We start from the raw sequence: 27,122 nt of genomic DNA, 5'->3' as shown, positions 1-27,122 counted from the left end.
ACACTGAATTGCCATAACTAGCTTTGGCACACACAACAGCATGTTGCCTCAATCAAATGACGTGTTCAGTGTTCAGTAATGTTGATTTGGCCAGACATACCATATTTTACCAGACAAACACTGGAGACATACGAAGTAGTTGGATAGGACTTGACGGGAATTGGGGTAGAAAATGTCATTCTAGACAGAACAGATGGTTAAAACCCCCGTAACGAGTTAACAAGCAGTTAACAAATAGTGAACAACCAAGGTTTTTGAGACAAAAATATTTTTCACATTGCATTTTAAAATTGTAAAGTTCCTTGTAATCCTTTATTAGATGTATAATATGCTCTTTGAAGCAGTCCAGAAGTGATTATAAATGAATCACACAATAGCCTATTTCACAACGAATTACACAGTATTTCATCCTTGCCAACCATGTCAGAACACTTGACACTATTCCAATTCCCCCCCAAAATTATCTCAATATCAAACAATGATATCCTGATCATTTTGATAGTTTAAATCACACAGCTTATAGTTGATGATGAACTTACTTCCATAGATTGCTCAAATGCACAGCATGTGCTCCCTTGTGGACTTAACAGCAGCTCACCCATAGATATCGGGTTCCAAATAGTAGGATTATATTTCTATGGGCTTACCATTGTCTATTATTGCTGCATACTGTTCTGAACCCCTGATGGCCCCTGTGACTAGGGAATGAATGTAAGACAATAAAGCACTGTGGCCCCAACCCAAACTGGTCTCACTGATCTTTTTATAACAAACAACCCCCATGCCATCCATATGATTGCTGCAAAAGGTTGAATGCAAATACAGTGCAATGTCACAGTAGCCTAAATAAAGGTGGTAGAGTTTATTCACAACTGGTGTGTCTTAATAAATGCTGTGCACTCAGTGGCCATACCATGCACCTTCCTAAATTGAAGTCGTGAGAAGGGCGTGTCGTAACTTCGTAGGGCGCGCAATGGCACACGAAGGCTGTGATTGGTTATGCGCGCCACGAGCCTGGTGTCTGCCGTGCAACACTGCACAAACCTAAACAACAGCGTAAAGGCACGAGCATGCACCGAGCATACTGGCACTCGTAGACCCTCAGAGATCATCCAAATTAACAGAGCATTCGTCTGTCCTCGTAAATGTGTCACGGGCGCAATAGACAGTCGTTGAATATCCGGTAACAGGTAAATCAGGAATATTGTGCTGTGTTGCTGTCAGTATTGAATGTTGTCTTCTGACAACAATAATAGGCAATAGGCTACAGATAACATATGGGCTATTGAACTGGGGTATATTTCTGAGTTTAGACAGTATTATGGTTGCATTGTGCAATTGTAAAATACTGTCGATATAAACACAAATATGGGTTCTAGATTAAGTAGACAGAGTAGTCTGGACAATGAGAATTTCACGAAAAGGCGTTGCAAGCCTCTTAACAGCACAGGAGAAGGCGACAGAGGTAGAATTCAAGGCGGCGACTTTCTGTTTACGATGATGCTGAAATCAGATAAACTGCCGGGGATGCTGAGGCGGTCAAATCATAGTCCCTACGTGAGGCGAGTGGCATGGATCCGAGAGATACAAACGCTGCTCCGTGATCGCAGGATAGATCAGGCAACCGACATGCTTAAACTATTGAGGAAGGTAAGGACAAACTATCTACATTGGAATTATTGCGTACGAATCGATCAAAATTGCGCACAGTAGGCCTACATCGCGCAAATGTGCATCGATCTGCTTTCATGGCAAATGCCTGTCATCACTGCGCTGCTTGTCACCATGTGTATTGTCTGTCCCATTCCAACCATTTTGATTAGAATTTTTCGAACAGATATATAAACCCAATATTTCCGTTTATGCAGGAGCTCCTCAACATTATTGAACCTACATTTGAAGTAGCCTACCCACCCATACAGTGGCCACAGGTGTTTCTACTATTGACCTGTTTTTGAAGGAGGTGTTTGTAAACTATTAGGCCCACTACTCTCACTGTCATCCCTGGCATCTGGTCATTTCCATGGCACCACAGGTGCTGCTGCTATTTCAAATAAACCTTGAACAATATCACAATTACTATTCACAATATGATAGACATAACATATTGCACAGATTTGTCTGATTGCATGCACTTTTCAGAGTTTCTAATAATACCAGAAACAGGATGCTGGACCAGCTTGTGGGATAGAGTGATTCTGCTATTTTATTCTCATAAATAGGGAATTCTATGTGCAACAGCAGTGGTGTTAAACATGGGACCACTACTAAGTGTCTGTAGAATTAATGCTGATTTCTTTCATTAATAAAGTGTTCTTATTTCATTACATTATCTTATGCCATTCCACCCATAATGATGTAATGATAATATAATGTGTTTAGTATTGACATTTGTTGGAAAACCTGCATTTGATTTGGTCAATTTAATTGTGACCTATGTCATGTCGACTGTGTTTTGTCCATAAATGGCTTAAAATAAGGTTCATTTGCCACTACAATTTCTTGCGTTGGGTTGTCAATTATCAGTTATTATTTGGATGTCTGCACAGCCCAGATCAATACCCCCACCACAGTCCATCTAACTCACGGTACAGTCTCTTCTACTGACAGGTCACCGGATGACTACTCTTCTGCTCCTATTGTCTTATGGGACTGTGGGTGTGATTGCTGCCCCCCGTCCTCCCTGCCATCCCACCCCTTTATCCCCTGGTATGGACAGTGCAGGATCTCACCTCCACTCTCTGCTGTCTAATGCACCCATTAGAGCTACACATTCACCCTCTCTCTTCCCCTAATGTCTTCCTCCCTACTGCCAGCCCATTCTCTATAATGGACCTCGGCTGTTACAGCAGGAGAGTGAGCAGCTGACGGTTCCAGACATACAGAAATCGGCCCATTTCATATTGGTTAATTCAAGTTTTGCCTCAGTATGTTTTAAAGATATACAGGGGAAATGTGTTACGTAGATTCACACAGGTAAAGTACAGCATTGACATAATATTGTATAGATTTAATCGAGCCGTCCTATTGGTAATGATTGCTACCTGTGCTGGGGAAGCTCTTCTGAAAAGATAGTTTACCAAGCTACCAATTTAAGTTAAGCTACACTAAAGCTACCCTTATGAAAAATATAATTTATTTAACTAATGTTACTTTGAAAAAGTAGTTATAAAACAGAGTCTGGTACTCTCTAATGTGTGGATAGGCCACTCGGAGTTGACAGATTCCCGACTGCACTCTGGTCGAGTGACGACAGACACAGAAGCCCAGTCTAGGTGTTGTAATGACGAAACAGGTTATACATGAAAGAGATAATTACTACAATGTAAATCCAATAAACAACATGACAGTAATATCAGCTATCTCTATACACAATTTACAATAAGAGAAAAATAACCCGATAATTCCTCTCAGGAGAATTAACATTACAGTTACAACAACTGGTGGGTAATCACATAATTGCACAAAATGGTAAAAGAACTGGTGAAGAAAGTTACCCATCCAAATCAAATCAAATTATATTGGTCGCATTCACATATTTAGCAGGTGTAGCGAAATGCTTGTGTTCCTAGCTCCAAAAGTGTGGTAATATCTAACAATACACAACAATACACACAAATCTAAAAGTAAAATCATGGAATTAAGAAATATAGAAATATTAAGACGAGCAATGTCGGAGTCCGAGAATATACAGTGCATTCGGAAACTATTCAGACCCCTTGATTTTTTTCCACATTTTGTTACGTTACAGCCTTATTCTAAAATGGATTAAATAGTTTCCCCCCTCAATCTACAAGCAATAAATACCCCATAATGACAAAGCAAAAACAGGTTTTTAGACATTTTAGAAAATGTATAAAAAATAATAAACTGAAATATCACAGTTAGATAAGTATTCACAAACCCTTTACTCAGTACTTTGTTGATGCACCTTTGGCAGCGATTACAGCCTTGAGTCTTCTTGGGTATAATGATACAAGCTTGGCACACCTGTATTTGGGGAGTTTCTCCCATTTTTTTCTGCAGATCTTCTCAAGCTCTGTCAGGTTGGATGAGGAGCGTCGCTACACAGTTATTTTCAGGTCTCTCCAGGGATGTTTGATCAGGTTGAAGTCCGGGCTCTGGCTGGGCCACTGAAGGACATTCAGAGACTTGTTCCGAAGCCACTTCTGCGTTGTCTTGGCTGTGTGTTTAGGGTCATTGTCCTGTTGGAAGGTGAACCTTTGCCCCAGTCTAAAGTGCTGAGCGCTCTGGAGCAGGACTCTGTACTTTGCTCTGTTCATCTTTCCCTTGATCTTGACTACTCTTCCAGTCCCTGCCTCTGAAAAACATCCCCACAGCATGATGCTGCCACCACCACGCTTCACCATAGGGATGGTGCCAGGTTTCCTACAGATGTGACGCTTGGCATTCAGGCCAAAGAGTTCAATCTTGGTTTCATCAGACCAGACAATCGTGTTTCTCATGGTCTGAGAGTCTTTATGTGTCTTTTGGCAAACTCCAAGTGGGCTGTCATGTACCTTTTGCTGAGGAGTGGCTTCCGTCTGGCCACTCTACCATAAAGGTCTGAGTGGTGGCGTGCTGCAGAGATGGTTGTCCTTCTGGAAGGTTCTCCCATCTCCACAGAGGAACTCTGGAGCTCTGCCAGAGTGACCATCGGGTTTATGGTCACCTCCCTGACCAAGACCCTTCTTCCCCAATTGCTCAGTTTGGTCGGGCGGCCAGCTCTAGGAAGAGCCTTGGTGGTTCCAAACTTCTTCCATTTAAGAATGGTGGAGACTTCTGTGTTCCCGGTGACCGTCAATGCTGCAGAAATGTTTTGGTACCCTTCCCCAGATCTTTGCCTCGACACAATCCTGTCTCGGAGATCTACAGACAATTTCTTTGACCTTATGGCTTGGGTTTTGCTCTGACATGCATTGTCAACTGTGGGACCATATATAGACAGGTGTGTGTGCCTTTCCAAATCCTCAGGATATGCGGTTTCCAGTTTGCACAAGGTCTAGTGCGCAGTAATTCCTTGAGAGCCGTCGTGGTATCGGCTTGGGGTGGAATATGCACGACTGTGACGATGACTGAAGATAACAATGCAGTTGGCGTTTGATTGTGAGGTATTCTAGGTCAGGTGCACAATAGGATTTGAGTTCCTGTATGTTACCACAATAGCACCATGAGTAATTAATCATGAAACATACAGTACACCTCCACCTTTCTTCTTTCTGGAGAGTTCTTTATTCCTATCTGCACAATGTACTGAGAACCCAGCTGGCTGTATGGACGGGGACAGTATATCTGGAGAGAGCCATGATTCCGTGGAGCAGAGTATGTTACAGTCCCTGATGTCTCTCTGGAACGAGATCCTTGCCCTGAGCTTGTCTGTGTTTTTGTCCAGGGACTGAGCATTAGTGAGTAATATACTCAGAAGCGGTGGATGGTGTGCACGCCTCCTGAGTCTGACTAAAAGTCCACTCCGAATACCTCTTCTCCACCGGCTGTGTCTTGAAGCAGCCTCTAGGACAAGTTCAATCGCCTCGAGTGGTACAAACAAAGGATCTCATTCAAGTCCTATTACTGCCACTCTGATATACAAAAGGTATTTCTGGCTGTATGTAATAACACAATAATATGCTAATAATGTGAGAAATAACACACAAAAAATACAAAATTCAATAAAGTTCAATAAAATGTCCATGTAGATCTAATTAAATTTAGCGAGATTCTAAATTCAAATCTAACAGGCTTTTATACAACCACCCCAGAATTAGTGTAACTAATTTGAATTTAGTAAAAGCCTCCATCTTCCTTTCTATGAAGGTAGGTCTGCATTGTCTAACACAACAGGAAGCTACACCAATCGGGCATTACTTGACCTTGACCTCCACATTCCGGATCCTTCCATCTGCACTTGGGATCGTCTTCACTCTCCGTATGATGGGCAACGAGGCACCACTATCATGGGCACTTGTCCAACCTTATAGTCTGGTGTGTCCTTCCACCACTTCTGCTTCTGCTGAAGACTTGGGAAATAGTTCCACATGAAGTGGGTCCAAAGTAGTCAGCCAGGACCTTACTATGCTTCCAACGGCGTTGTCCAAGAAGGTCTTTGTCTGCATATACAGCATGTGGGAATGAAGCATCATGTCGCCCTATCAAGAGCAGATAGGGCATGACTGGATCGGGGTCTACTACATCTGCTGAAACATAGCCTAGGGGCTTGGAGCCTAGAATGCCTTTCACCTCCGTAAGGATCGTTAGGAGGACATCTTCATGTTGAGTTACACAAAGAGCATTCTGCACAGACCTTTTCTCCCTCTCCCATACGGGGGTTGAACCAAAAACTGATCATCAAATCAAATTTTATTGGTCACATACACGTGATTAGCAGATGTTATTGCGGGTGTAGCGAAATGATTGCGCTTCTAGCTCTGACAGTGCAGTAATATCTAACAAATTACACAACATATTCCCAATACACACAAATCTAAGTAGGAATGAATTAAGACTATATACATATGGATGATCGATATCAGAGCGGAACAGACTAAGATACAGTAGAATAGTATAGGAAACAGTATATACATATGAGACGAGTAATGAGGCACTGAGGTTGAAGGTAGGCCTTGAAATACATCCACAGGTACAATTGACTCAAATGATGTCAATTAACCTATCAGAAGCTTCTAAAGCCATGACGTAATTTTCTGGAATTACCAAGTTGTTTAAAGGCACAGTCAACTTAGTGTATGTAAACTTCTAACCCACTGTAATTGTGATTCAGTGAATTTCAGCTAAATAATCTGTCTGTAAACAATTGTTGGAAAAATTACTTGTGTAATGCACAAAGTAGATGTCCTAACCGACTTGCCAAAACTATAGTTTGTTAACAAGAAATTTGTGGAGTGTTTGAAAAACGAATTTTAATGAATCCAACCTAAGTGTATGTAAACTTCCGACTTCAACTGTACATGTGGTCTGTGTACAGAGGGAAACAGGATAAAAGCATTGCCGTGGGAAGTAAAGGTGCTGAGGGTGCTGCACCACCCCCTGAAAAATTTGAATTAAACAAAAATATAAATAAAAAAATATTCAGTAACAGTCAAAAGTTTGGACACACCTACTCATTCAAGGGTTTTTCTTTATTTTTTAAAAATGTTTTTACAATGTAGAATAATAGTGAAGACATCAAAACTATGAATAACACATATGGAATCATGTAGTAACCAAAACAGATTCTTCAAACCAATTATCTCAAATTTGGACTCATCAGACCAAAGGAGAGATTTCCACTGGTGTAATGTCCATTGCTTTTGTTTCTTGGCCCAAGCAAGTCTCTTTTTCTTATTGGTGTCCTTCAGTAGTGGTTTCTTTGCAGCATTTCAACCATGAAGGCCTGATTCACACAGTCACCTCTGAACAATTGATGTTGAGATGTGACTGTTACTTGAACCCTGTGAAGAATGTATTTGGGCTGCAATTTCTGAGGCTGGTAAACTTATCTTCTGCAGCAGATTTACTGTAACTCTTGGTCTTCCTTTCCTGTGGTGGAGAGCCACTTTCCATGAGAGCCACTTTCATTATAGGGCTTGATGGTTTTGCGACTGCACTTGAAGAAACGTTCAACGTTTTTGAAATGTTCCTCATTGACCTTCTTTCTTGTCTTAAAGTAATGATGGACTGTAGTTTCTCTTTGCTTATTTGAGATGTTCTTACCCCAATATGGTCTTGGTCTTTGAATGATAGGGCTATGTTCTGTATTCCCCCCTACCTTGTCACAACACAACTGATTGGCTCAACTGCATTAAGAGGGAAAGAAATTCCACAAGTTAACTTTTAAAAAGGTACACCGTTTAATTGAAATGCATTCCAGGTGACTACCTCATGAATCTGGTTGAGAGAATGACAAGAGTGTGCAGAGCTGTCATTAAGGCAAAGGGTGGCAACTTTGAAGAATCTCAGAAGCAATGTGGCTTTACTCTTCCTGTATTAGTGGATCAATTTATCCTACTGAATTTACTGTTAGTTCTATTTTTATACACAAATAACAGTCCCCCCAAAAATGCTAAATGTTATTGTAATGGTGAGAGGTTAGCATGTGTTCGGGGTATGATATTTGTGCGTCTGTAACTTTCTCACTCAACATTATTTCAGATTCATTCAAGATTATCCGTGATCATGGTAGCATCCACATTAATGTAGAAGTGTTTAGGAACTTATTTACAATAAGAGTGACTCCATTAATTTCTATTGGGCACAAAATAATCTGAAACACAATCAAAACAAACAGCAAATGCATCCATCCCAAAAATGTGTAGAGTCAGATGCTTGATGTAGTCATTGCGTGCTTTGAATATGGGACCAAATAACTTAATTTGTACTACTTTAATACACATATAAGTAAATTTGTCCCAATACTCCTGGGACAATCTGCACTCTGACCTCATAGTCATTGCATCATTTCAAATCCAAAGTGCTAGTGTCACACCCTGACCGTAGAGACCCTTTTTATGTCTCTATTTGGTTTGGTCAGAGTGTGATTTGGGGTTTGTATTCTATGTTCTATTATTTCTATTTCTATGTTTTGGCCGGGTATGGTTCTCAATCAGGGACAGCTGTCTATCGTAGTCCCTGATTGAGAACCATACATAGGTAGCCCTTTTTTCCACCTGCCTTTGTGGGAAGTTGACTTTGTTTATGGCACATAGCCTTTAGCGAAACGGTTTGTTTTGCACTGTTTATTGTTTTGTTCGGCGTCATTTCTATAATAAAATAAAAAAGTACGCTCACAACGCTGAGCCTTGGTCCACTTCCTTCAACAGCCGTGACAGCTAGAGTACAAAGAAAAAAACAATTAAAAATGTGTCACTGTCCAAATGCTTTTGGAGCTCACTGTAAGTTCAGCAGTAAAAATGTGCTTAACAAATCGCATAATAAGTGAAATTCCTTGTTCAATCATTTTTGAATGACTACCCCACCTCTGTACCCCACACATACAAGTATCTGTAAGGTACCTCAATTGAGTACTACATTTCAAGCACAGATTCAACCACAAAGACCTGGGAGGATTTTCAATGCCTCGCAAAGAAGGGCACCTATTGGTAGATGTGTAACAATAAAAAGTGCAGATGCTGAATATCCCTTTGAGCATGGTGAAGTTATTCATTAGGCTTTGGATGGTGTATCAATACATCCAGTCACTACAAAGATACGGGCGTCCTTCCTAACAGTTCCCAGAGAAGAAGGAAATTGCTCAGGGATTTCACCATGGTAACTGTTATCACCATGATTTCACCATTGTGATAACAGTTACAGAGTGTAATGGTTGTGATACGAGAACTGAAGATGGATCAAGAACCGTGTAGTTACTCCACAATACTAATGCAAATGACAGAGTGAAAGAAAGGAAGCCTGTACAGAATACAAATATTACAAAACATGCATCCTGTTTGCAATAAGGCAGTTAAGTATTACTGCAAATAAATTAACTTTTTGTCCTGAATACAAAGTGTTGTGTGGGGCAAATCCAATACAACTCATTACTGAGTACCACTCTCCATATTTTCAATCTCCATATTTTCAAGCATAGTGGTGGATGCATCATGTTATGGGTATTCTTATCATCGACAAGGACTAGCGAGTGTTTTAGGATACAAAGAAACGGAGTAAAGCTATAAGCACAGGAAAAATCCTAGAGAAAAACCTGGTTCAGTCTGCTTTCCACCAGACACTGGGAGATGAATTCTCCTTTCAGCAGGATAATAACCTAAAACACAAGGCCAAATGCTCCTGAGTAGCCTAGTTACAGTTTTAACTGAACTCGACTTGAAAATCTATGGCAAGACATGAAAATGGCTGTCTAGCAATAATCAACAATCAACTTGACAGAGCTTGAAGAATAAAACAAATAATAATGGACAAATATTTTACAATCCAGGTGTGCAAAGCTGTTAGAGACTTACCCAAAACGATTCACAGCTGTAATCACCGCCAAAGGGTTTCTACAAAGCATTGACTCAGGTGTGTGCAGGGTTGTTATCTGGTCCATACCGTGGTGACGAGTCGTGAGGCAGTCAAATTCCACGTGACCGTTTAGCCATGGTAATTAGGCTTCTCCATGCTCTGATGCTGCTGATTTCTATAAGCAATGCAATTGTGTGAGAAAAACAAGTGATGGTCTCTATTGAAAAGAGGAGGATCCCATCAGCTTTCTATAGGCTAGGCCTACTATATTTATTTCTCAACTTTCCTAATATTAAGCACATTGCTTCTCTTTATAACAGGAGTATAGCCTACCTGTCGTGTACTCTACCTGTCGTGTACACCCCCCTCCCAAGCAGACACCTCGATGGCCCTGAAAGAACTTCATTGGACTCTTTTTAAACTGGAAACCACATATCCTGAGACTGCATTTATAGTAGCTGGGGATTTTAACAAGGCTAATCAGAAAACAAGGCTCACTAAATTTTTATCAGCATATCGAATGCGCGACCCGGGCTGGAAAAATTCTGGATCATTGTTACTCTAACTTCCGCGACGCATACATAGCCCTCCCTTGCCCTCCTTTTGGCAAATCTGACCATGACTCCATTTTGTTGCTCCCAGACTATAAACAGAAACTAAAACAGGAAATGCCCGTGTTCAGGTCTGTTCAACGCTGGTCCGACCAATCTGATCCCACACTTCAAGATTGCTTCGATCACGTGGACTGGGATATGTTCTGGATAGCATCGAACAACAACATTGATGTATACACTGATTCGGTGAGCGAGTTTATTAGCATGTTGGTGATGTTGTACCCATGGTGACAATTAAAACCTTCCCCAACCAGAAACTCTGGATTTTTTTCTTTTTTATAATTTTACCTTTACCTAGGCAAGTCAGTTAAGAACAAATTCTTATTTTCAATGATGGCCTAGGAACAGTGGGTTAACTACCTTGTTCAGGGGCAGAACAACAGATTTGTACCTTGTCAGCTCAGGGGTTTGAACTTGCAACCTTCCGGTTACTAGTCCAACGCTCTAACCTCTAGGCTACCCTGCCGCCCCAGATTGAGGGCAGCATTAGCGCAAAACTGAAACCGCGAACCAGTTTTAATCAGGGCAAGGCGACCGGAACATGACTGAATACAGTCGGTGTAGCTATTCCCTCCGCAAGGCAATCAAACAAGCTAAGCGTCAGTATAGAGACAAAGTAGAGTCGCAATTCAATGGCTCAGACACGAGAGGTATGTGGCAGGTTCTACAATCAATCACAAACTACAAAAATAAAACCAGCCCCGTCGCGGACCAGGATGTCTTGCTCCCAGACAAACTAAACAACTTCTTTGCTCGCTTTGAGGACAATACAGTGCCACTGACACGGCCCGCTACCAAAACCTGAGGGATCTCCTTCACCGCAGCCAATGTGAGTAAAACATTTAAATGTGTTAACCCTCGCAGGGCTGCTGGCCCAGGCGGCATCCCTAGCCGCGTCCTCAGAGCATGCTCAGACCAGCTTGTCTGGTGTGTTTACGGACATATTCAATCAATCCCTATCCCAGTCTGCCGTTCCCACATGCTTCAAGATGGCCACCATTGTTCCTGTTCCCAAGAAAGCTAAAGTAACTGAGCTAAATGACTATCGCCCCATAGCACTCACTTCCGTCATCATGAAATGCTTTGAGAGACTAGTCAAGGATCAAATCACCTCCACCTTGCCTGACACCCTAGACCCACTCCAATTTGCTTATCGTCCCAATAGTCCCACAGACGACGCAATCGCAATCACACTGCACACTGCCCTAACCCATTTGGACAAGAGGAATACCTATGTAAGAATGCTGTTCATCGACTAAAGCTCATCATTTAACACCATAATACCCTCCAAACTTGTCATCAAGCTCGAGAACCTGGGTCTCGACCCCGCCCTGTGCAACTGGGTCCTGGACTTTCTGACGGGCCGCCCCCAGGTGGTGAGGGTTGGAAACAACATCTCCACCCAACTGATCCTCAACACTGGGGCCCCACAAGCGTGCATTCTCAGCCTTCTCCTGTACTCTCTGTTCACCCATGACTGCGTGGCCTGCATGCCCCCAACTCAATCATCAAGTTTGCAGATGACACTACAGTAGTAGGCTTGATTACCAACAACGACGAGACGGCCTTCATGGAGGAGGTGAGGGCCCTTGGAGTGTGGTGTCAGGAAAATAACCTCACACTCATCATCCACAAAATAGATGATCGTGGACTTCAGGAAACAGCAGAGGGAGCACCCCCCCCCCTATCCACATCGACGGGACAGTAGTGGAGAAGGTGGAAAGTTTTAAGTTCTTACACATCAAGGACAAACTGAAATGGTCCACCCACACAGACATCATGGTGAAGAAGGCGCAACACAGCCTCTTCAACCTCAGGAGGCTGAAGAAATGTGGCTTGTCACCAAAAACACTCACAAACTTTTACAGGTGCACAATAAAAAGCATCCTGTCGGGCTGTATCACCGCCTGGTACGGCAACAGCTCCACCCACAACCGTAAGGCTCTCCAGAGGGGAGTGAGGTCTGCACAACGCATCACCGGTGGCAAACCACCTGCTGTCCAGGACACCTACACCACCCGATGTCACAGGAAGGCCAAAAAGATCATCAAGGACAATAACCACCCGAGCCACTGCCTGCAATAAATGAATCACCAGTCACTTTAAACAATGCCACTTTATATAATGTTTACATACCCTACATTACTCATCTCATACGTATATACTGTGCTCTATACCATCTACTGCATCAAGATAATCCATCCACCTGACAGCTGTGGCATATCAAGAAGCAGACTACATTATTTACCACCACAGTCAGATGCTGGCGCTAAGACCACACTCAGTCACCTGTATTAGGAAATAAGAAAACAGGAAACCACTTACCCAGAGGCTGCGCTCCTAGTGTCCAGAGACTTTAATGCAGGGAAACTTAAATGTTAAATGTGCAACCAGAGGGCAAAAAATTCTAGATCACCTGTACTCCACACACAGAGACGTGTACAAAGCTCTCCCTTGCCCTCCATTTGGTAAATCCGACCACAACTCTATCCTCCTGATTCCTGCTTACAAGCAAAAATTAAAGCAGGAAGCACCAGTGACTCAGTCTATAAAAAGTGGTCAGATGAAACAGGACTGTTTTGCTATCCCAGACTGGAACATGTTCCAGGATTCTTCCGATGGCATTGAGGAGTACACCACATCAGTCACTGGCATTATCAATAAGTGCATCGAGGACGTCGTCCCAACCGTGACTGTACGTACATACCCCAACCAGAAGCCATGGATTACAGGCAACAATCGCACTGAGCTAAAGGGTAGAGATGCCAATTTCAAGGTGCAGGACTCGGAAGCTTGCAAGAAATCCTGCTATGCCCTGCGACGAACCATCAAACAGGCAAAGCATCAATACAGGGCTGAGATTGAATCATACTACACCGTCTCCGACGCTCATCTTATGTGGCAGGGCTTGCAAGCTATTACAGACTACAAAGGGAAGCACAGCCGCGAGTTGCCCAGCGACACAAGCCTACCAGACGAGCTAAATCACTTCTATGCTTGCTTCGAGGCAAGTAACACTGAGGCATGCATGAGAGCATCAGCTGTTCCGGACGACTGTGTGATCACGCTCTCCATAGTCGACATGAGTAAGACCTTTGAACAGGTTAACATACACAAGGCTGCAGGGCCAGACGGATTACCAGGACTTGTGCTCCGGGCATGTGCTGACAAACTGGCAGGTGTATTCACTGACATTTTCAACATGTCCCTAATTGAGTCTGTAATACCAACATGTTTCAAGAATACCACCATAGCCCTTTGCCCAAGAACACAAAGGGGTGCGTGCTCAGGGGTGCGTGCTCAGTCCCCTCCTGTACTCCCTGTTCACCCACGACTGCATGGCCAGGCACGACTCCAACACCATCATTAAGTTTGCAGATGACACAACAGTGTAGGCCTCATCAACGACAACGATGAGACAGCCTATAGGGAGGAGGTCAGAGACCTGGCCGGGTGATGCCAGAATAACAACCTATTCCTCAACGTGACTAAGGAGACGATTGTGAACTAGAAGAAAAGGAGTACCAAGCACACCCCCATTTTCATCGATGGGGCTCTAGTGGCGCAGGTCGAGAGCTAAAAATTCCTTGGTGTCCACATCAACAACCAACTAGAATGGTCCAAACATACCAAGACAGTTGTGAAGAGGGCACGACAAAGTCTATTCCCCCCCAGGAAACTAAAAAGATTTGGCATGGGTCCTGAGATCCTCAAAAGGTTCTACGGTTCTACAGCTGTGACATCGAGAGCATCCTGACTGATTGCATCACTGCCTGGTACAGCAATTGCGCTGCCTCTAACCGCAAGGCACTACAGAGTGTAGTGCGTACGGCCAAGTACATCACTGCGGCTAAGCTGTCTGCCATCCAGGACCTCTACACCAGGCGGTGTCAGAGGAAGGCACTAAAAATTGTCAAAGACCCCAGCCACCCCAGTCATAGACTGTTCTCTCTACTATCGCATGGCAAGCGGTACCGGAGTGCCAAGTCTAGGACCAAAAGGCTTCCCAACAGTTTTTACCCCCAAGCCATAAGACTCCTGAACAGGTAATCTAATGGCTACCCAGACTATTTGAATTGTGTGCCCCCCCCAACCCATCTTTATACGCTGCTGCTGCACTCTGTTTATCATATATGCATAGTCACTTTAACTATACATTCATGTACATACTACCTCAACTGGGCCGACCAACCAGTGCTCCCGCACATTGGCTAACCGGGCTATCTGCATTGTGTCCCACCACCCGCCAACCCCTCTTTTACACTACTGCTACTCTCTGTTCATCATATATGCATAGTCACTTTAACCATATCTACATGTACATACTACCTCAATCAGCCTGACTAACCGGTGTCTGTATGTAGCCTCGCTACTTTTATAGCCTCGCTACTGTATATAGCCTCTTTTTACTGTTGTTTTATTTATTTACTTACCTATTGTTCACCTAATACCTTAGTCATGGTTAGTATCACACTAAGACAAAGGAATTACAAGATGTCTTGAAAATTCCCAAGTATAATCCATTCTGTCATGTTTGGATTTGGCTCTATTTATTCACTATCTATGCATCATGTTTCTATGGACGGATCAGGATTTCAAAGCAAGTTATCAGCTGAAAATGAGTCATTTCTATAAGAATACCAGCGGTATGATAACATGACTATTAATGCGCTATAACAGTACATCTGATAGTCCTCTTTGTTAGCTCAATCGTAAGCTCCTCTGTCTTTCAGAGGTTGTCCAATCTGTAGTTAATTACGCTGAAGACTTGACAGAGGAGATTGTAGAATCTCTTTAATCAAGGCAAGGAGATAACCCAGAGTGCCAAAGCTGCATGACAGCCACATCACAGGGGACCCTCTTTTAAATTAGCTCTGTTTTAATTGAATAAGACTCACGTTGTCAGCATTCAGGCTATTGCAAATCGGCACGTGTCTCAATTATATTTTGGTTCGTAACTCAATTAAAAGAGGTGATCCATCATCCACTGTAAAGTTAGTAGACATGCTATGGTTAGGTGAGAGTTACTGTAACAACTGAAGAATGAAAATGTACCTGTATCGTCAACTGAGTTTATAATGTTGCGTCTGCAGTAAGGTAGTAAAGTCTATTCTTCACAATATCTCATTAAAAAGGACTCCTCGTTGCTTCAGGTGTGGTGCGGTTACATCCGCATTGATCCTGTTTCAATGTCTGCCTCTGAGATGATCAGATGTGGGCCACAAACACAAACAATGGAAAGAAAGGAAGTATTTTTAGATCTTCGCTCTTGAAAAAAAGAGAAGGAACTTCCCACCCTGGTGTTGTCTTGTTTGTATAAACTGGTGGTCAGTAATGGGTGGCTGCTAGCCTCCCACCCAAACTGTCCATTGCAATCAATACTTTTTGTTGTGTGTCTCTCTCTCTCTCTCTCTCTCTGTGTGTGTGTGTTCCCATCCCTCATGTCTTTCATTTCTCAGCTCTCTCTATGTGCGAATCCAATCTCTACCCCTCACATACACAGCCTAATTAGGCCTTTGTAGAGGACTCAGTCCCAGCTATTCTATGCGGCCTGTGAAAATCTTTCATTTTCAGTTCCCTATTTTCACTCCTTACCTACTTCTTCATTTGTGGCTTAAAAGGTGTATGCAAATCATTTATTTCAGTTGGCTCTGTAGCTTGTTACAGACATCATTCTCACCTTAAAAACATTCTCATCTACAGTAGCATTACATTATTATTGCTGGAACTTCTCAACATCCTCTTTATACCGTATACATCCAGCTAGTCCTGCACTTCAAACACATTTGTCGATTTCATCATCATTTCATAATATATCATCATCATCATGTGTCTGTGATAATGCTGCTCTTTGTACACAATTCATTGTTTTCATAAAATACAAAGAGTAAAAAATGTGGCCTAAGGGCACTCTGAGTAATACTGTCTCTTCTTGTCTGTTTTGGCAGGATCTGGGCTTGGAAGGAACATCCCTAAATGACATCTTATATAAGAACGCTGCTTTTCTCAACCTGGTGGATCCCATCTCCCATGAGCTGCTGCTAAGCCTGGCTCGCGAGATGCAGTGTCCCAAGAAGGTAAGATCTCCAAAATCCTTATCTCAAGGTGTATTGTCTGCTTAGCTTGGAATCAAACTTCCAGAAATCAAGATGTCGACAGAATAAGTATCATCATGAATAGAATGATGTGCTGTTCCAATACAATCACTAATGAGGAAAGTCTTCCACATTTACCATGCAAATGGTTTGGCTTTATAATGATTGGTGCTATATAGGGTTGCAAAGCTGCAACTTAATTGACCAAATTTAACTAATTACCAGAAAATATATGGCAGTCTGGAAACTTGTAATTTATCCTTGGATAACTCATATATAGTATTCATTTTTATATCTGTGTCCATATTGTCCATGCATTTCTAGTAGATAGACCATATGGTCCAAGAGAAAATATATTATAATAATATATGCCATTTAGCAGACGCTTTTATCCAAAAGCGACTTACAGTCATGCGTGCATACAAAAATAGTTCATTAGTGCCAAAAGCATCTGATCAACAACGGCAAAATGTTTTGTTGTTGACTTCTTCAGAACTGCCACCAGTGTGATGCCAAATCATTGATAAACCAAATACATATTGACATTGCAAAATAAAAGTGTGGAGAAAAAACATATGAAGGATTCATGCTGAAACCCTCATATTAAACACCAATGGTAATCACTAAGTTGGTGGTTGATATTTAGGAGAATGTTTTACAGCTTTGTCATTATATAATTGTTTAATTTAAATAATTGTATTTGTGATAAGACCACATAGAGGGTTCAGAGATAATTACAGACACCTGTCATAATCTGAAGTACCCAAAAAGGCCACTAATGTAATTTTATAAAATTCCAAATAAATTTTGAAAGTTACCGAAATTCTGGTAGTTTACTGGTATACTTTGGAAGTTTCCAGTAATATACCCTCCCTTTGCAACCCTAATGCTATAATAATGTCAGTGTATTATTTCCAGGAAAGAAGACGAATAGACGGCCAGTACATTGTAATAAACTTTAGTGAACTATTAACAATTCCTATATGTATTCTTTTGTAAATATTTTCTGTTAATAGTTCACAAAGTTTATAACAACGTACTGGCCGCCTACTCATCTTCTTTTTTGGATTATCTGCCATTTAGAGGCCTGCCTTCCCACTGCCTTCTTCTCACCAGTGTCACGCCCTGACCTTAGTTATCTCTGTTTTCACTATTATTTTGGTTAGGTCAGGGTGTGACGAGGGTGAGTATGCTTGTTTTGTCTTGTCTAGGTTTTTGTATATCTAGGGGTTTTGTAAGTCTAGGTAATTGTATGTCTATGGTGGCCTGAATTGGTTCCCATTCAGAGTCAGCTGTTTATCGTTGTCTCTGATTGGGGATCCTATTTAGGTTGCCATTTTCCCTTTTGGTTTTGTGGGTTCTTGTCTATGTGTAGTTGCCTGTCAGCACTTGTTTATATAGTGGCACTTTTGTTTAGTGTTCTTTCTTTAATAAAATAAGTATGTACAATTACCACGCTGTGCCTTGGTCTCCTCCATACAACGAACGTGACAACCAGTGTATTATTACCATACTATCACGTTTAGGTAAGACCCAGATGCAGACGTAACAAGAGTTTATTATAACCACAGGGGCAGGCAAATGACAGGTCAAGACAGGCAGGGGTCAATAATCCAGAAAGGGTGTAAAGGGTCCAGAACAGCAGGCAGTCTCAGGGTCAGGGCAGGCAGAACAGTCAAAACCGGGAAGGACTAGAAAACAGGAGCAAGACACAGGCAAGAGCATGGAAACAAACGCTGGTAGGTTTTACGAACAAAACGAACTGGCAACAGACAAACAGAGAACACAGGTATAAATACACAGGGGATAATGGGGAAGATGGGCAATACCTGGAGGGGGTAGATACAATCACAAAGACAAGTGAAACCGATCAGGGTGTGACACATACAGAGGAGCTGGATGTTGTTTGCATAGAAAGATTGATAAAACAATTACATGATAATTTTTCAATTTTGCGACAGTTACACATTGAGTTGAAATGGGATGTGGATGCCAAAAGTTACAGACTTTACATAAAGTTGATTAATGTGCACTGTCCCTGTAAAATTTTAAAAAACTCAATAAACAGACAACGGATAGAAATAACAAGAAAAAGTGTTCACTAGATTTTGTATTTAATCTGGCCTCTTTATTTCCTCACCATGACTCCTGTTTTCCACACTGTTGCACACCAGCTCTGATTAAATTTATAATGTACCTCAAAAGTTGAGCTGTTATATAATGTGTTGTATTTTGCTTATACATGGTCTCAAAAAGTAACAACCATATTTAGAACTAAGCAAAAAAAAAGAGGGCTTCTGGTATTATTTTGTTGTTACACTTCACTTTTTTTAAAATCTTTGAGCCTTTCTTCCCCCAGAAAGATGCTGACACCATCAAGTCATCAGATAAGATCTGCAGACAGCTGATCTATCACCTGACACCTCATTCTAAGTGGCTCAGACAGAGCATGTCCAGGCAGAAGTCCCAGGCCTGGTAAGCTCCTCCATCTAGCCATCAGTCTTTCACACATAAAACTCTCTAAACTGCCCAAATGCTAACACCGCCATCTAAAATGGTGCCAATGCCACAGCCAGACTTATGACAAGCACCCTAAGTGGGTTTTGAGTGGGTTTGTCTGACATTCAATAGGGCTGGGACAGAGCATCCTCTGGGCTGGCCAGGCAGGTCAGGATCACAGAGGCAACCAGAAGTGTCAATCATTCCTCTGTGTGGTGCTGCTGTCACCACAGCAATGGTTTGTGCAATGGCATCAGTCCTCTTTGACTCAGAACAGGCCACTCTCCATACAGATAGTATCCTGCCTACAAACGTGGCCAGTTTGGTTGGGATGAAATAGAGGGGTTGTATAGAAATAAGATCCATTGGCTCCTTAGATGAAAACACATTATTTGTACCAACCAGTTTTGTAATCATTGATGTGCAAATCATGAAAATGGAAATCGCTTGCAAAATGAATTGACAGGTTATTCTGTTTCTGAGTTTTAGTAATTATGTTATTGAAAAATAAGCAGGATGCATGTTCCCATATTGAACTTGTAGATGAAGTGGTTATCTGACACAGTCTGAGGCAGGCAGCAGGACAAGCATTAGTCATCACCTCCCATCGCTTTTAGGTTCAGCTCTAAGGAAACTACACTCATCTGTATTCAACACTTAATGGCACTTTGTAAAGGGTTCCTGTATTCAGAGTTAATTGAGTTGTAGCAAAACATAAAATAAAGAATTTCTGGTTCTGGGCAAATATTGTTGAACTCAGATATTATCAGTGGAGCTCATTTAACCGCCACAAATCTAATGCTATGCAATGCACACGATTATACCACACTGCTAAACTAATGCATAATAACCACCGACTATGAAGTGTCATTACAATACATTTGCTGCTATGGATATTTCATGGCATATTCTATTTTTTATTTATTTATTCTCACCCGGCTAATTTGCAAATTCCTCTTCATAGGTTTAGACATACATTTTATTTGTATACTAGTGTATATGAGATGACTGCGAATACAGTATCTCAGGACTATCATCATTCGTATTTTCTTATTGAACTTTTATTTAACTAGGCAAGTCAGTTAAGAACAAATTCTTATTTACAATGACGGCCTACCCCGGCCAAACTCGGACGACACTGGGCCAATTGTGCACCGCCCTATGGGACTCCAAATCACGGCCGGTTGTGATACAGCCTGGATTCAAACCAGGGTGTCAGTAGTGACACCTCTAGCACTGAGATGCAGTGCCTTAGACTGCTGCGCCGCTCGGCAGCTCAATCCACAGGGAACCTGTACACACAGGAGTCAGCTAAGGATGATGACAGTTGGTAACCTGGCATGGCCACTTCCTCTCTGTCTGTCTGTCACATGTTGAAATGTCCCACCTGCAGCCAGCCAGCAGGAGTGCAGCAGACACCTGGGGTGAGGAGGGGGAAATAAGGGGCGGTAACCTGGCTATTCAGTCTGACTCGACTTGACATTCTGCTCCTGTCCCTCTGCTCTGGGATTTACTGTGGTTGTGAAGGGAAAAGATGAATGACATGTTTACTGTTTAAAGAGCAATGCTTTAAACATGAAGGACTTTGCAAAAACAAAATGATATGAGCTGTGCAGTAGCTCAGGGGAGTTATGGGGAGAAAATGGACTCCTTGAAGAAATGATTCTCAACTATAGTGCATAGCAGTATTACTTTTTCATGGTCATCTGCCTCTGTAGGGGCTCTTCATTTTGACAGTCACTATATTTAGCAGTTTACCCTGCCTAGGTAATTAAAAACAATATTTTTGTGTTCATTCTGCATCATTTATGACTGAATCTTGGTATCCACTTATATTTGTTCCAATTACATTTATAAACGCTCAAGTAGCCTAGTTTCAATGATTTCAGATTCCTCAAAATGTCAGACCCAGATTGGGACACAATGAGCCTTCTAATTTACAGTGACCCTCAGACCCTTGTAAGAAATTCCTCTGGATTTAATGACCACAATATAAATTCATTTAATGAAAGGGCCGTAAAGGAGTGCAGGGCTCAATTAAGATCCTGTTTCTACACTCTTAGAAAAAAAGGTGCTATCTAGAACCTAAAAGCGTTCTTCGGCTGTCCCCATAGGAGAACCCTTTGAAGAACCCTTTTTGGTTCCAGTTAGAACCCTATTGGGTTCCATGTAGAACCATTTCCCCAGAGGGTTCTACATGGTACCCAAAAGAGTTCTGCCTGGAACCAAAGAGGGTTCTACCTGGAACTAAAAACGGTTCTTCTTTTTTCTAAGTGTATAGAGAGAGGGTGACATTGAGAGAGAGAGAGTAGACACAACCAAATCATGAGAAAACAAAAATATAATTACTTGACACATTGGAAAGAATGAACAAAAAAACAGCGCAAACTAGAATACTATTTGGCCCTAAACAGAGAGTAGACAGTGTTAGAACACCTGACCCCTGTGACTGACCCAAACTTAAGGAAGGTTTTGACTATGTACAGACTCATTGAGCATAGCCTTACTATTGAGAGAGGCCGCCGTAGGCAGACCTGGCTTTCAGGAGAAGACAGGCTATGTGCTCACTGCCCACAAAATGAGATGGAAACGGAGCTGCACTTCCTAACCTCCTGCCCAATATATGACCATATTAGAGACACATATTTCCCTCGGGGTACACAGACCCACAAAGAATTAAAAAACAAATCCAGTTTTGATAAACTCCCTTACTTGTTGGGTGAAATATCCCAGTGTGCCATCACAGCAACAAGATTTGTGACCTGTTGCCACAAGAAAAGGGCAACCATTGAAAAACAAACACCATTGTAAATACAACCCATATTTATGTTTATTTATTTTCCCTTCTGTATTTGAACTATTTGCAGATTGTTACAACACTGTATATAGACATACGACATTTGAAATGTCTTTATTATTTTGGAACTTTTGTGAGTGTAATGTTTACTGTTCATGCTTAAAAAAGAGAGAGAGATATAGGCTCTTTATTCAGGGAGCTGAGATGTTTCTTCTCTTGTTTCCAGAGCACAGTAATTATGTGTCTGAGGAGCAGGGAATGGGCAGGCATAACCCCATTCACACATTCAGCCAATATACTTTTTATGTGCTCCTGAGAAGATGAGATTTTGGCCAAGTGAGAGGATTAATATACAGATTTAGGATCTTAATTTGAGCCAATAATCCTGCAGCAACAGCAAATGTGAATTATTATGTGGATTATAATGAATGGACATTTTTTGTAGGGGCTGATACATTTTTCAATAGTGCAAATCAAGTCTGACATTTTAAAGTGGAAATGACTAACTTTAGAATACACTACAAGTTTGCATTTCCTGCTGTGCAGGGAAATTCTCAGCAACAAAAGAGTGATCAAATTAAGATCCTACATCTGTAAAGGGAACAAAATGAATGAGGGGTGGAGGGGAGGGGGAGAGCAGGCTCCAGAGACAGGACTTATTAAACTCACATTAGAGAGTCATATTTTCACCATTGTGTCACAGCACTGCTGTAATACTTACATGTGAGGTGAGAAAGGATGAATGTCTGGGGGACGCTGTAATTCAAACCCATACTACATCAGAGACTCAGGGCTCTTCTGTCAGCTCTAGTGGAACATAGTATTACAAAAAAAAGGCTGGAGAATGGTGATTGGTTAAGCACTGAAGTCCTCAAACAGTATGGCATATTTGCCATGTGGAAAAGTTGTTATAGGGTGGTATGCAGATGGTGTACAAATGTAATGTGTATTTATTAAGCAGAACAGTGCAGTAGATCAGTGGTTGTTGCCCTTGTCTCTCTTCCTCGTTGCTCAGAATGAGTCACTGATATGATATGCCAACTCCTGGAAGTTAGCGTTAAAGCAACATCAAAGTGCAATACCTTTAATATAAATCCAGCCATGGACTCCAACATCACACAAATGTCATCTTTCAAAAGGCAGGAGGATTTGCCTCTGATACTCTCATGCTGTGAGGCTATACACTGAGACAGATATCCAGCCGTAAGAATACATTTTGTCACATGGAAAATGTGTTTCATTTCAGTCTCATATCAAATGGAACCCACAACTGCCATTTACAGAAAAGTAGTTAAATCCACTGAAGCAACACAACTTATGCAATCAAATACATTTTCTATGCCAGCAACTTTAGTTGATTCAAATTTATGCCATTTTTGTCTGTCTAGACATGTTTTGTTTCATCACTGAAACAGGATTGCAATTTCATGGTTTGACTTTTGAACTAAGCCAATAAATGTTCTTATTTAACCTTTATTTTGAGTCATGTTGAGACCAAGTTCTCTTTTATAAATGAGCTCTGTGATGTTTTGTGTCATATAATCAGATGGTAAATGTTTTTGGCTATTGGTAATAAGGAACGAAATGCTTTTCACTCTCTGAATGAGGAGGTTGGGTGTTTTGTATGTTTTGGCCCTTCACAGTGTACACTGCTAAATCCTCATGCTGGAGACTCTATGTCAGCCTTCCACTCCAAGCGTGCCCAACCCCCTTCCTTTATACAACACAGGAAACACAATATGGCACAAAGGCCATGTTCCCAGGTCACACATATAGATGATACAATTGAGACCAACATTTCCGCATTCAGCCCCTCTATATCCCTCATTCCTGTTCCTTAAGTTCTGAGATATCTTAACTGAGCTAGTATACGTTCATATCCAAGAATGTCTCAACATTTTTTCAATATATATTTTTTATCCCTTTACAGTCTCAAGACAACCCTGCAGAGGAAGGTATCTACTGACAGAGTCGACTTGTCTGGTATCTCTCTCTCCAGTCGAGACGTACGCCACGTGGCCTTCTACCTCCAGGACAGTGGGGATGCAGTGGTGGCTGTAGACATCAGTTTCACAGAGCTCCTGGACGAGAACCTCCGTATCCTGCTACCCCACCTGGGGTCTCTGCCCAAACTCAACACCCTGGCCCTCAATGGCAACCGGCTGACCCTGGCCATAGTCAAAGACCTGACTGAGATCCTAAAGGACCCCAAGAAGTTCTCCAGCTTGGTTTGGATCGACTTGAGCAACAACTTGGACATTTTCACCATGCCCCAGCCTCTGTTAGTGGCCCTACGACGCCGCTGCAGCCTGAAGAGCAGCCTGCCCACCATCTATGAGTACACAGAGGGTCAGCCCTACTGCTACCACATGGAAACCTCCATCGAGGAGCCCAGCCACTACGAGGAGGAGGCAGAGGAAGAGGAGGAAGATGAAGATGAGCTGGAGCCTTGGGGTATTGGGGGTGGAAAGGTTTCGAAGGACTTCACCCTACACTACTGTGAGAGGTGATGGGGTGACCGCCCCCTGGCTCGGCCCTGCTGTATTTGAAAGGCCTTGCCACAGCTCCCAGTTCCTACCTTTCCCCTGTTGCCCCTCACACCATGAGCCCAGTCACCCATTGTGGCACGAGGGATGTTCAGCGCCACACATTCAGAGACAGTTGTCCCAACACAGCCACCAAATAATCTCTCACCATCTATGAGTTAACCCACACAAGACCACCGCAGTAACTGACGATTATGTTAGTGACTTACTGTGTTGGCGGATGGTGCTCCTGGGAACGAGGTGTGGTTTCATTGGAGGGGGGCTGAACGAATTTAGGAAAAGGTGCTCTCTCTCTCGCTCTCTTAAAGTTGCAGCTGTGGAGCAAATCCCAAGGACTTCAGATCAGACGGCTTGACGGAGGAGCGGCATACCGCTGGTGGTCTAATGAGCTGCTGTTAGTTTGGAAGCAGCAGGTCCCAACCGGGTTCTCTACCAGGACTGTCACCGAGACTATCCCTGGCAGGCAGGGCCTAGCTCCACATTGTGTGTTCTCTGTTAATCTCTCAACAAAGGCTGTGAAACAAGTTCAACAGACTATACAGCCGACGACCAGTCACGTGACGCCAGCAAAACTGCTAAGTCAAGACTTTTAGCTTTTTCCCCCCCTTTCGAAATGCCCACTTGTGAATACCTACGTAGATGTAAATGATGACACAAAACATGTCTCTGTTCTATTTACACAAGCTATTTTAGTGCCCTGCAGATGAACAAAGGCATCTTATAAGACAACAGGTAGGACTCAGCGATAGACCGATTTTTTTCACTGATTGTTTGCGGTGTCCAAAACCCTGATATCCACGGCTCCATTTAGCAATTTGAGTCATTATCATAGCCACTACATTTCAGGATACATGTGGGATCAATGACAGTACAGCCAACCCCCAAGAGTGAACCCATTCATCTCTGTGTAGTAAGGGTACCCAACATGGAAACACATACTGACCACCCTTTATACCAAAATGTCATTATTAACATTTATATGTGCTTACTTGTTTGTTTTAAGGGAGGAACATGACTGTTACATTTCCATTGTAGGCTATATTGCCAGGGCAGATCATCTGCATGGTGGTTATGGTGTAGTGCTGAATAGAGGTGGTCTTTAAAATAACACATGCTAGTCAAGTTGGGTTTTCCAACTGCAGCTGCGCTCTGTGCTGTATTGCACTTAAAGAATTGTAAGAAATGTATTGACTTCAGGTCCATTTCAAACTCATTGATGCGTAAACTGTTTATTCCAAGTCATCTAATCATTTCTTCCAATAATATTTGAGAAGCTTAACCACACTGAAACCATAGTATACATAAGGGTCATTCAGCAAACTGATATTAAGGAAGTCAATGTATTGAATAACAATAATTGAAGAACAAAGTAATATAGTTGTATCATCTGATTTAATATGTGTGAGGGTGTTTAATGTGTGTTTGCTGTTGTGTATTGTCTGATTACTGTCGTAACGGTTTGTATTATTGCTTTGATGTTGTGTCCTTTGTCGGACCATGCAATTACCGTAATTATTCTAATTGTGAAAAGGAGCACACTAACCTATTCTGCTGGAACAATTAGGGGACACACAAGAGGAAGGTATTAATAAAGTAATGACTTACCAGTACTGTCATGTTCACTGAAATGTAGCACAGGAAAGTGCTTTGTGTGTAAGGTATGTGTGTGTTTAAAAAAATACAAGATCAAAGGTGTTGTCCTGGGAGAGAACTATGACAGGAAAATATTTTTCTTACGTGGTATATATGTTAGCGTCGTGTGTCATTGTTATACTATTTGTCAACTGGGTCGTTGTATGTACATGTATATCTCATGCCATATCTTGAATGACATTTCACTGCCAATAAAAACGGTGAATCTAAGCAACTGTTTGGAGGATGAAGTTTACCATCAGGGTCACAAGAGCCTTAATCATTTCTATGTTAAAGTTATTATTGAGTGTGGGAGCTGGTATAAGCAAGAGAGGGTGTGAGAATTAATGTATTACCTATGAGGAGCTAATTGTTTGTCTCTATGGGTTGTTTTGACCTGCTCGTTTCAAGTTACAATTTGTATTTTTCTCCCCAATTTCGATCTTGTCTCATCGCTGCAACGGGCTCGGGAGGTCAAGTCATGCGTCCTCCGAAACATGACCGGCCAAACCGCACTTCTCAACAGCCGCACTTCCAACATGTGTCGGAGTAAACACTGTTCAACTGAGGGTCAGCCTGCAGGCACCCGGCCCACCACAAGAACACGATGAGCCAAGTAAAGCTCCCCCTGGCCAAACCCTCCCCTAACCCGGAAGACACTGGGCTAATTGTGCGCCGCCCTATGGGACTCCCGATCATGGCCAGTTGTGATACAGCCTGGGATCGAACCAAGATCTGTATTGACACCTCTAGAACTGAGATGCAGTATCTTAGACCACTGAGCCACTCGGGAGGCCTCAAGTTTCAAGTTTTATTAGTTGTATGTGTCGTGCGCTTACTTGCAGGTTCCTTCTCGACAATGCAACAGCAATAAGAAATAAGAAAAGATAAGAATGCCAACATAAAGTAAATGGCTCAGTAGAATATAATAAATATTTTAGCATAAATATAATACAGGAAGGCACAATTTATAGTCCAACAT

At 42.1% G+C, this 27,122-nt stretch overlaps 2 protein-coding genes across 2 annotated transcripts in view; one reads left to right on the top strand and one right to left on the bottom strand.

Moving 5' to 3' along the window:
• LOC124036214 (glutathione hydrolase light chain 1-like) overlaps positions 1 to 25,002 on the bottom strand; it is a 38,085-nt gene extending 13,083 nt beyond the window's left edge. Inside the window, exon 1 of the mRNA XM_046350484.1 lies at positions 24,718 to 25,002. The gene's annotated coding sequence lies outside the window, so the exon portion shown is untranslated. The remainder of the gene's footprint in view (positions 1 to 24,717) is intronic.
• Positions 1,070 to 26,365, top strand: LOC124036215 (leucine-rich repeat-containing protein 75B-like). The gene is made up of 4 exons (XM_046350486.1): positions 1,070 to 1,650; positions 16,520 to 16,648; positions 19,026 to 19,141; positions 23,893 to 26,365. Exons 1-4 carry the CDS (start codon positions 1,369 to 1,371, stop codon positions 24,470 to 24,472), a joined length of 1,107 nt encoding a protein of 368 aa, XP_046206442.1. The 5' UTR covers positions 1,070 to 1,368; the 3' UTR covers positions 24,473 to 26,365.
• The last annotated feature ends 757 nt before the right edge of the window (positions 26,366 to 27,122 follow it).

Source organism: Oncorhynchus gorbuscha, linkage group LG05 (assembly GCF_021184085.1).
Source record: "Oncorhynchus gorbuscha isolate QuinsamMale2020 ecotype Even-year linkage group LG05, OgorEven_v1.0, whole genome shotgun sequence".
In the NCBI taxonomy this organism is placed as follows: domain Eukaryota; kingdom Metazoa; phylum Chordata; class Actinopteri; order Salmoniformes; family Salmonidae; genus Oncorhynchus; species Oncorhynchus gorbuscha.
This window is presented reverse-complemented; position numbering and strand designations above follow the sequence as displayed.

Coding starts and splice junctions, on each gene's coding strand:
- LOC124036215 (XM_046350486.1), top strand. CDS start 1,369: ATGGGTTCTAGATTAAGTAGACAGAGTAGTCTGGACAATGAGAATTTC. Junction 1,651..16,519: donor TGCTTAAACTATTGAGGAAG/GTAAGGACAAAC, acceptor CTGTTTTGGCAG/GATCTGGGCTTGGAAGGAAC. Junction 16,649..19,025: donor AGATGCAGTGTCCCAAGAAG/GTAAGATCTCCA, acceptor TTCTTCCCCCAG/AAAGATGCTGACACCATCAA.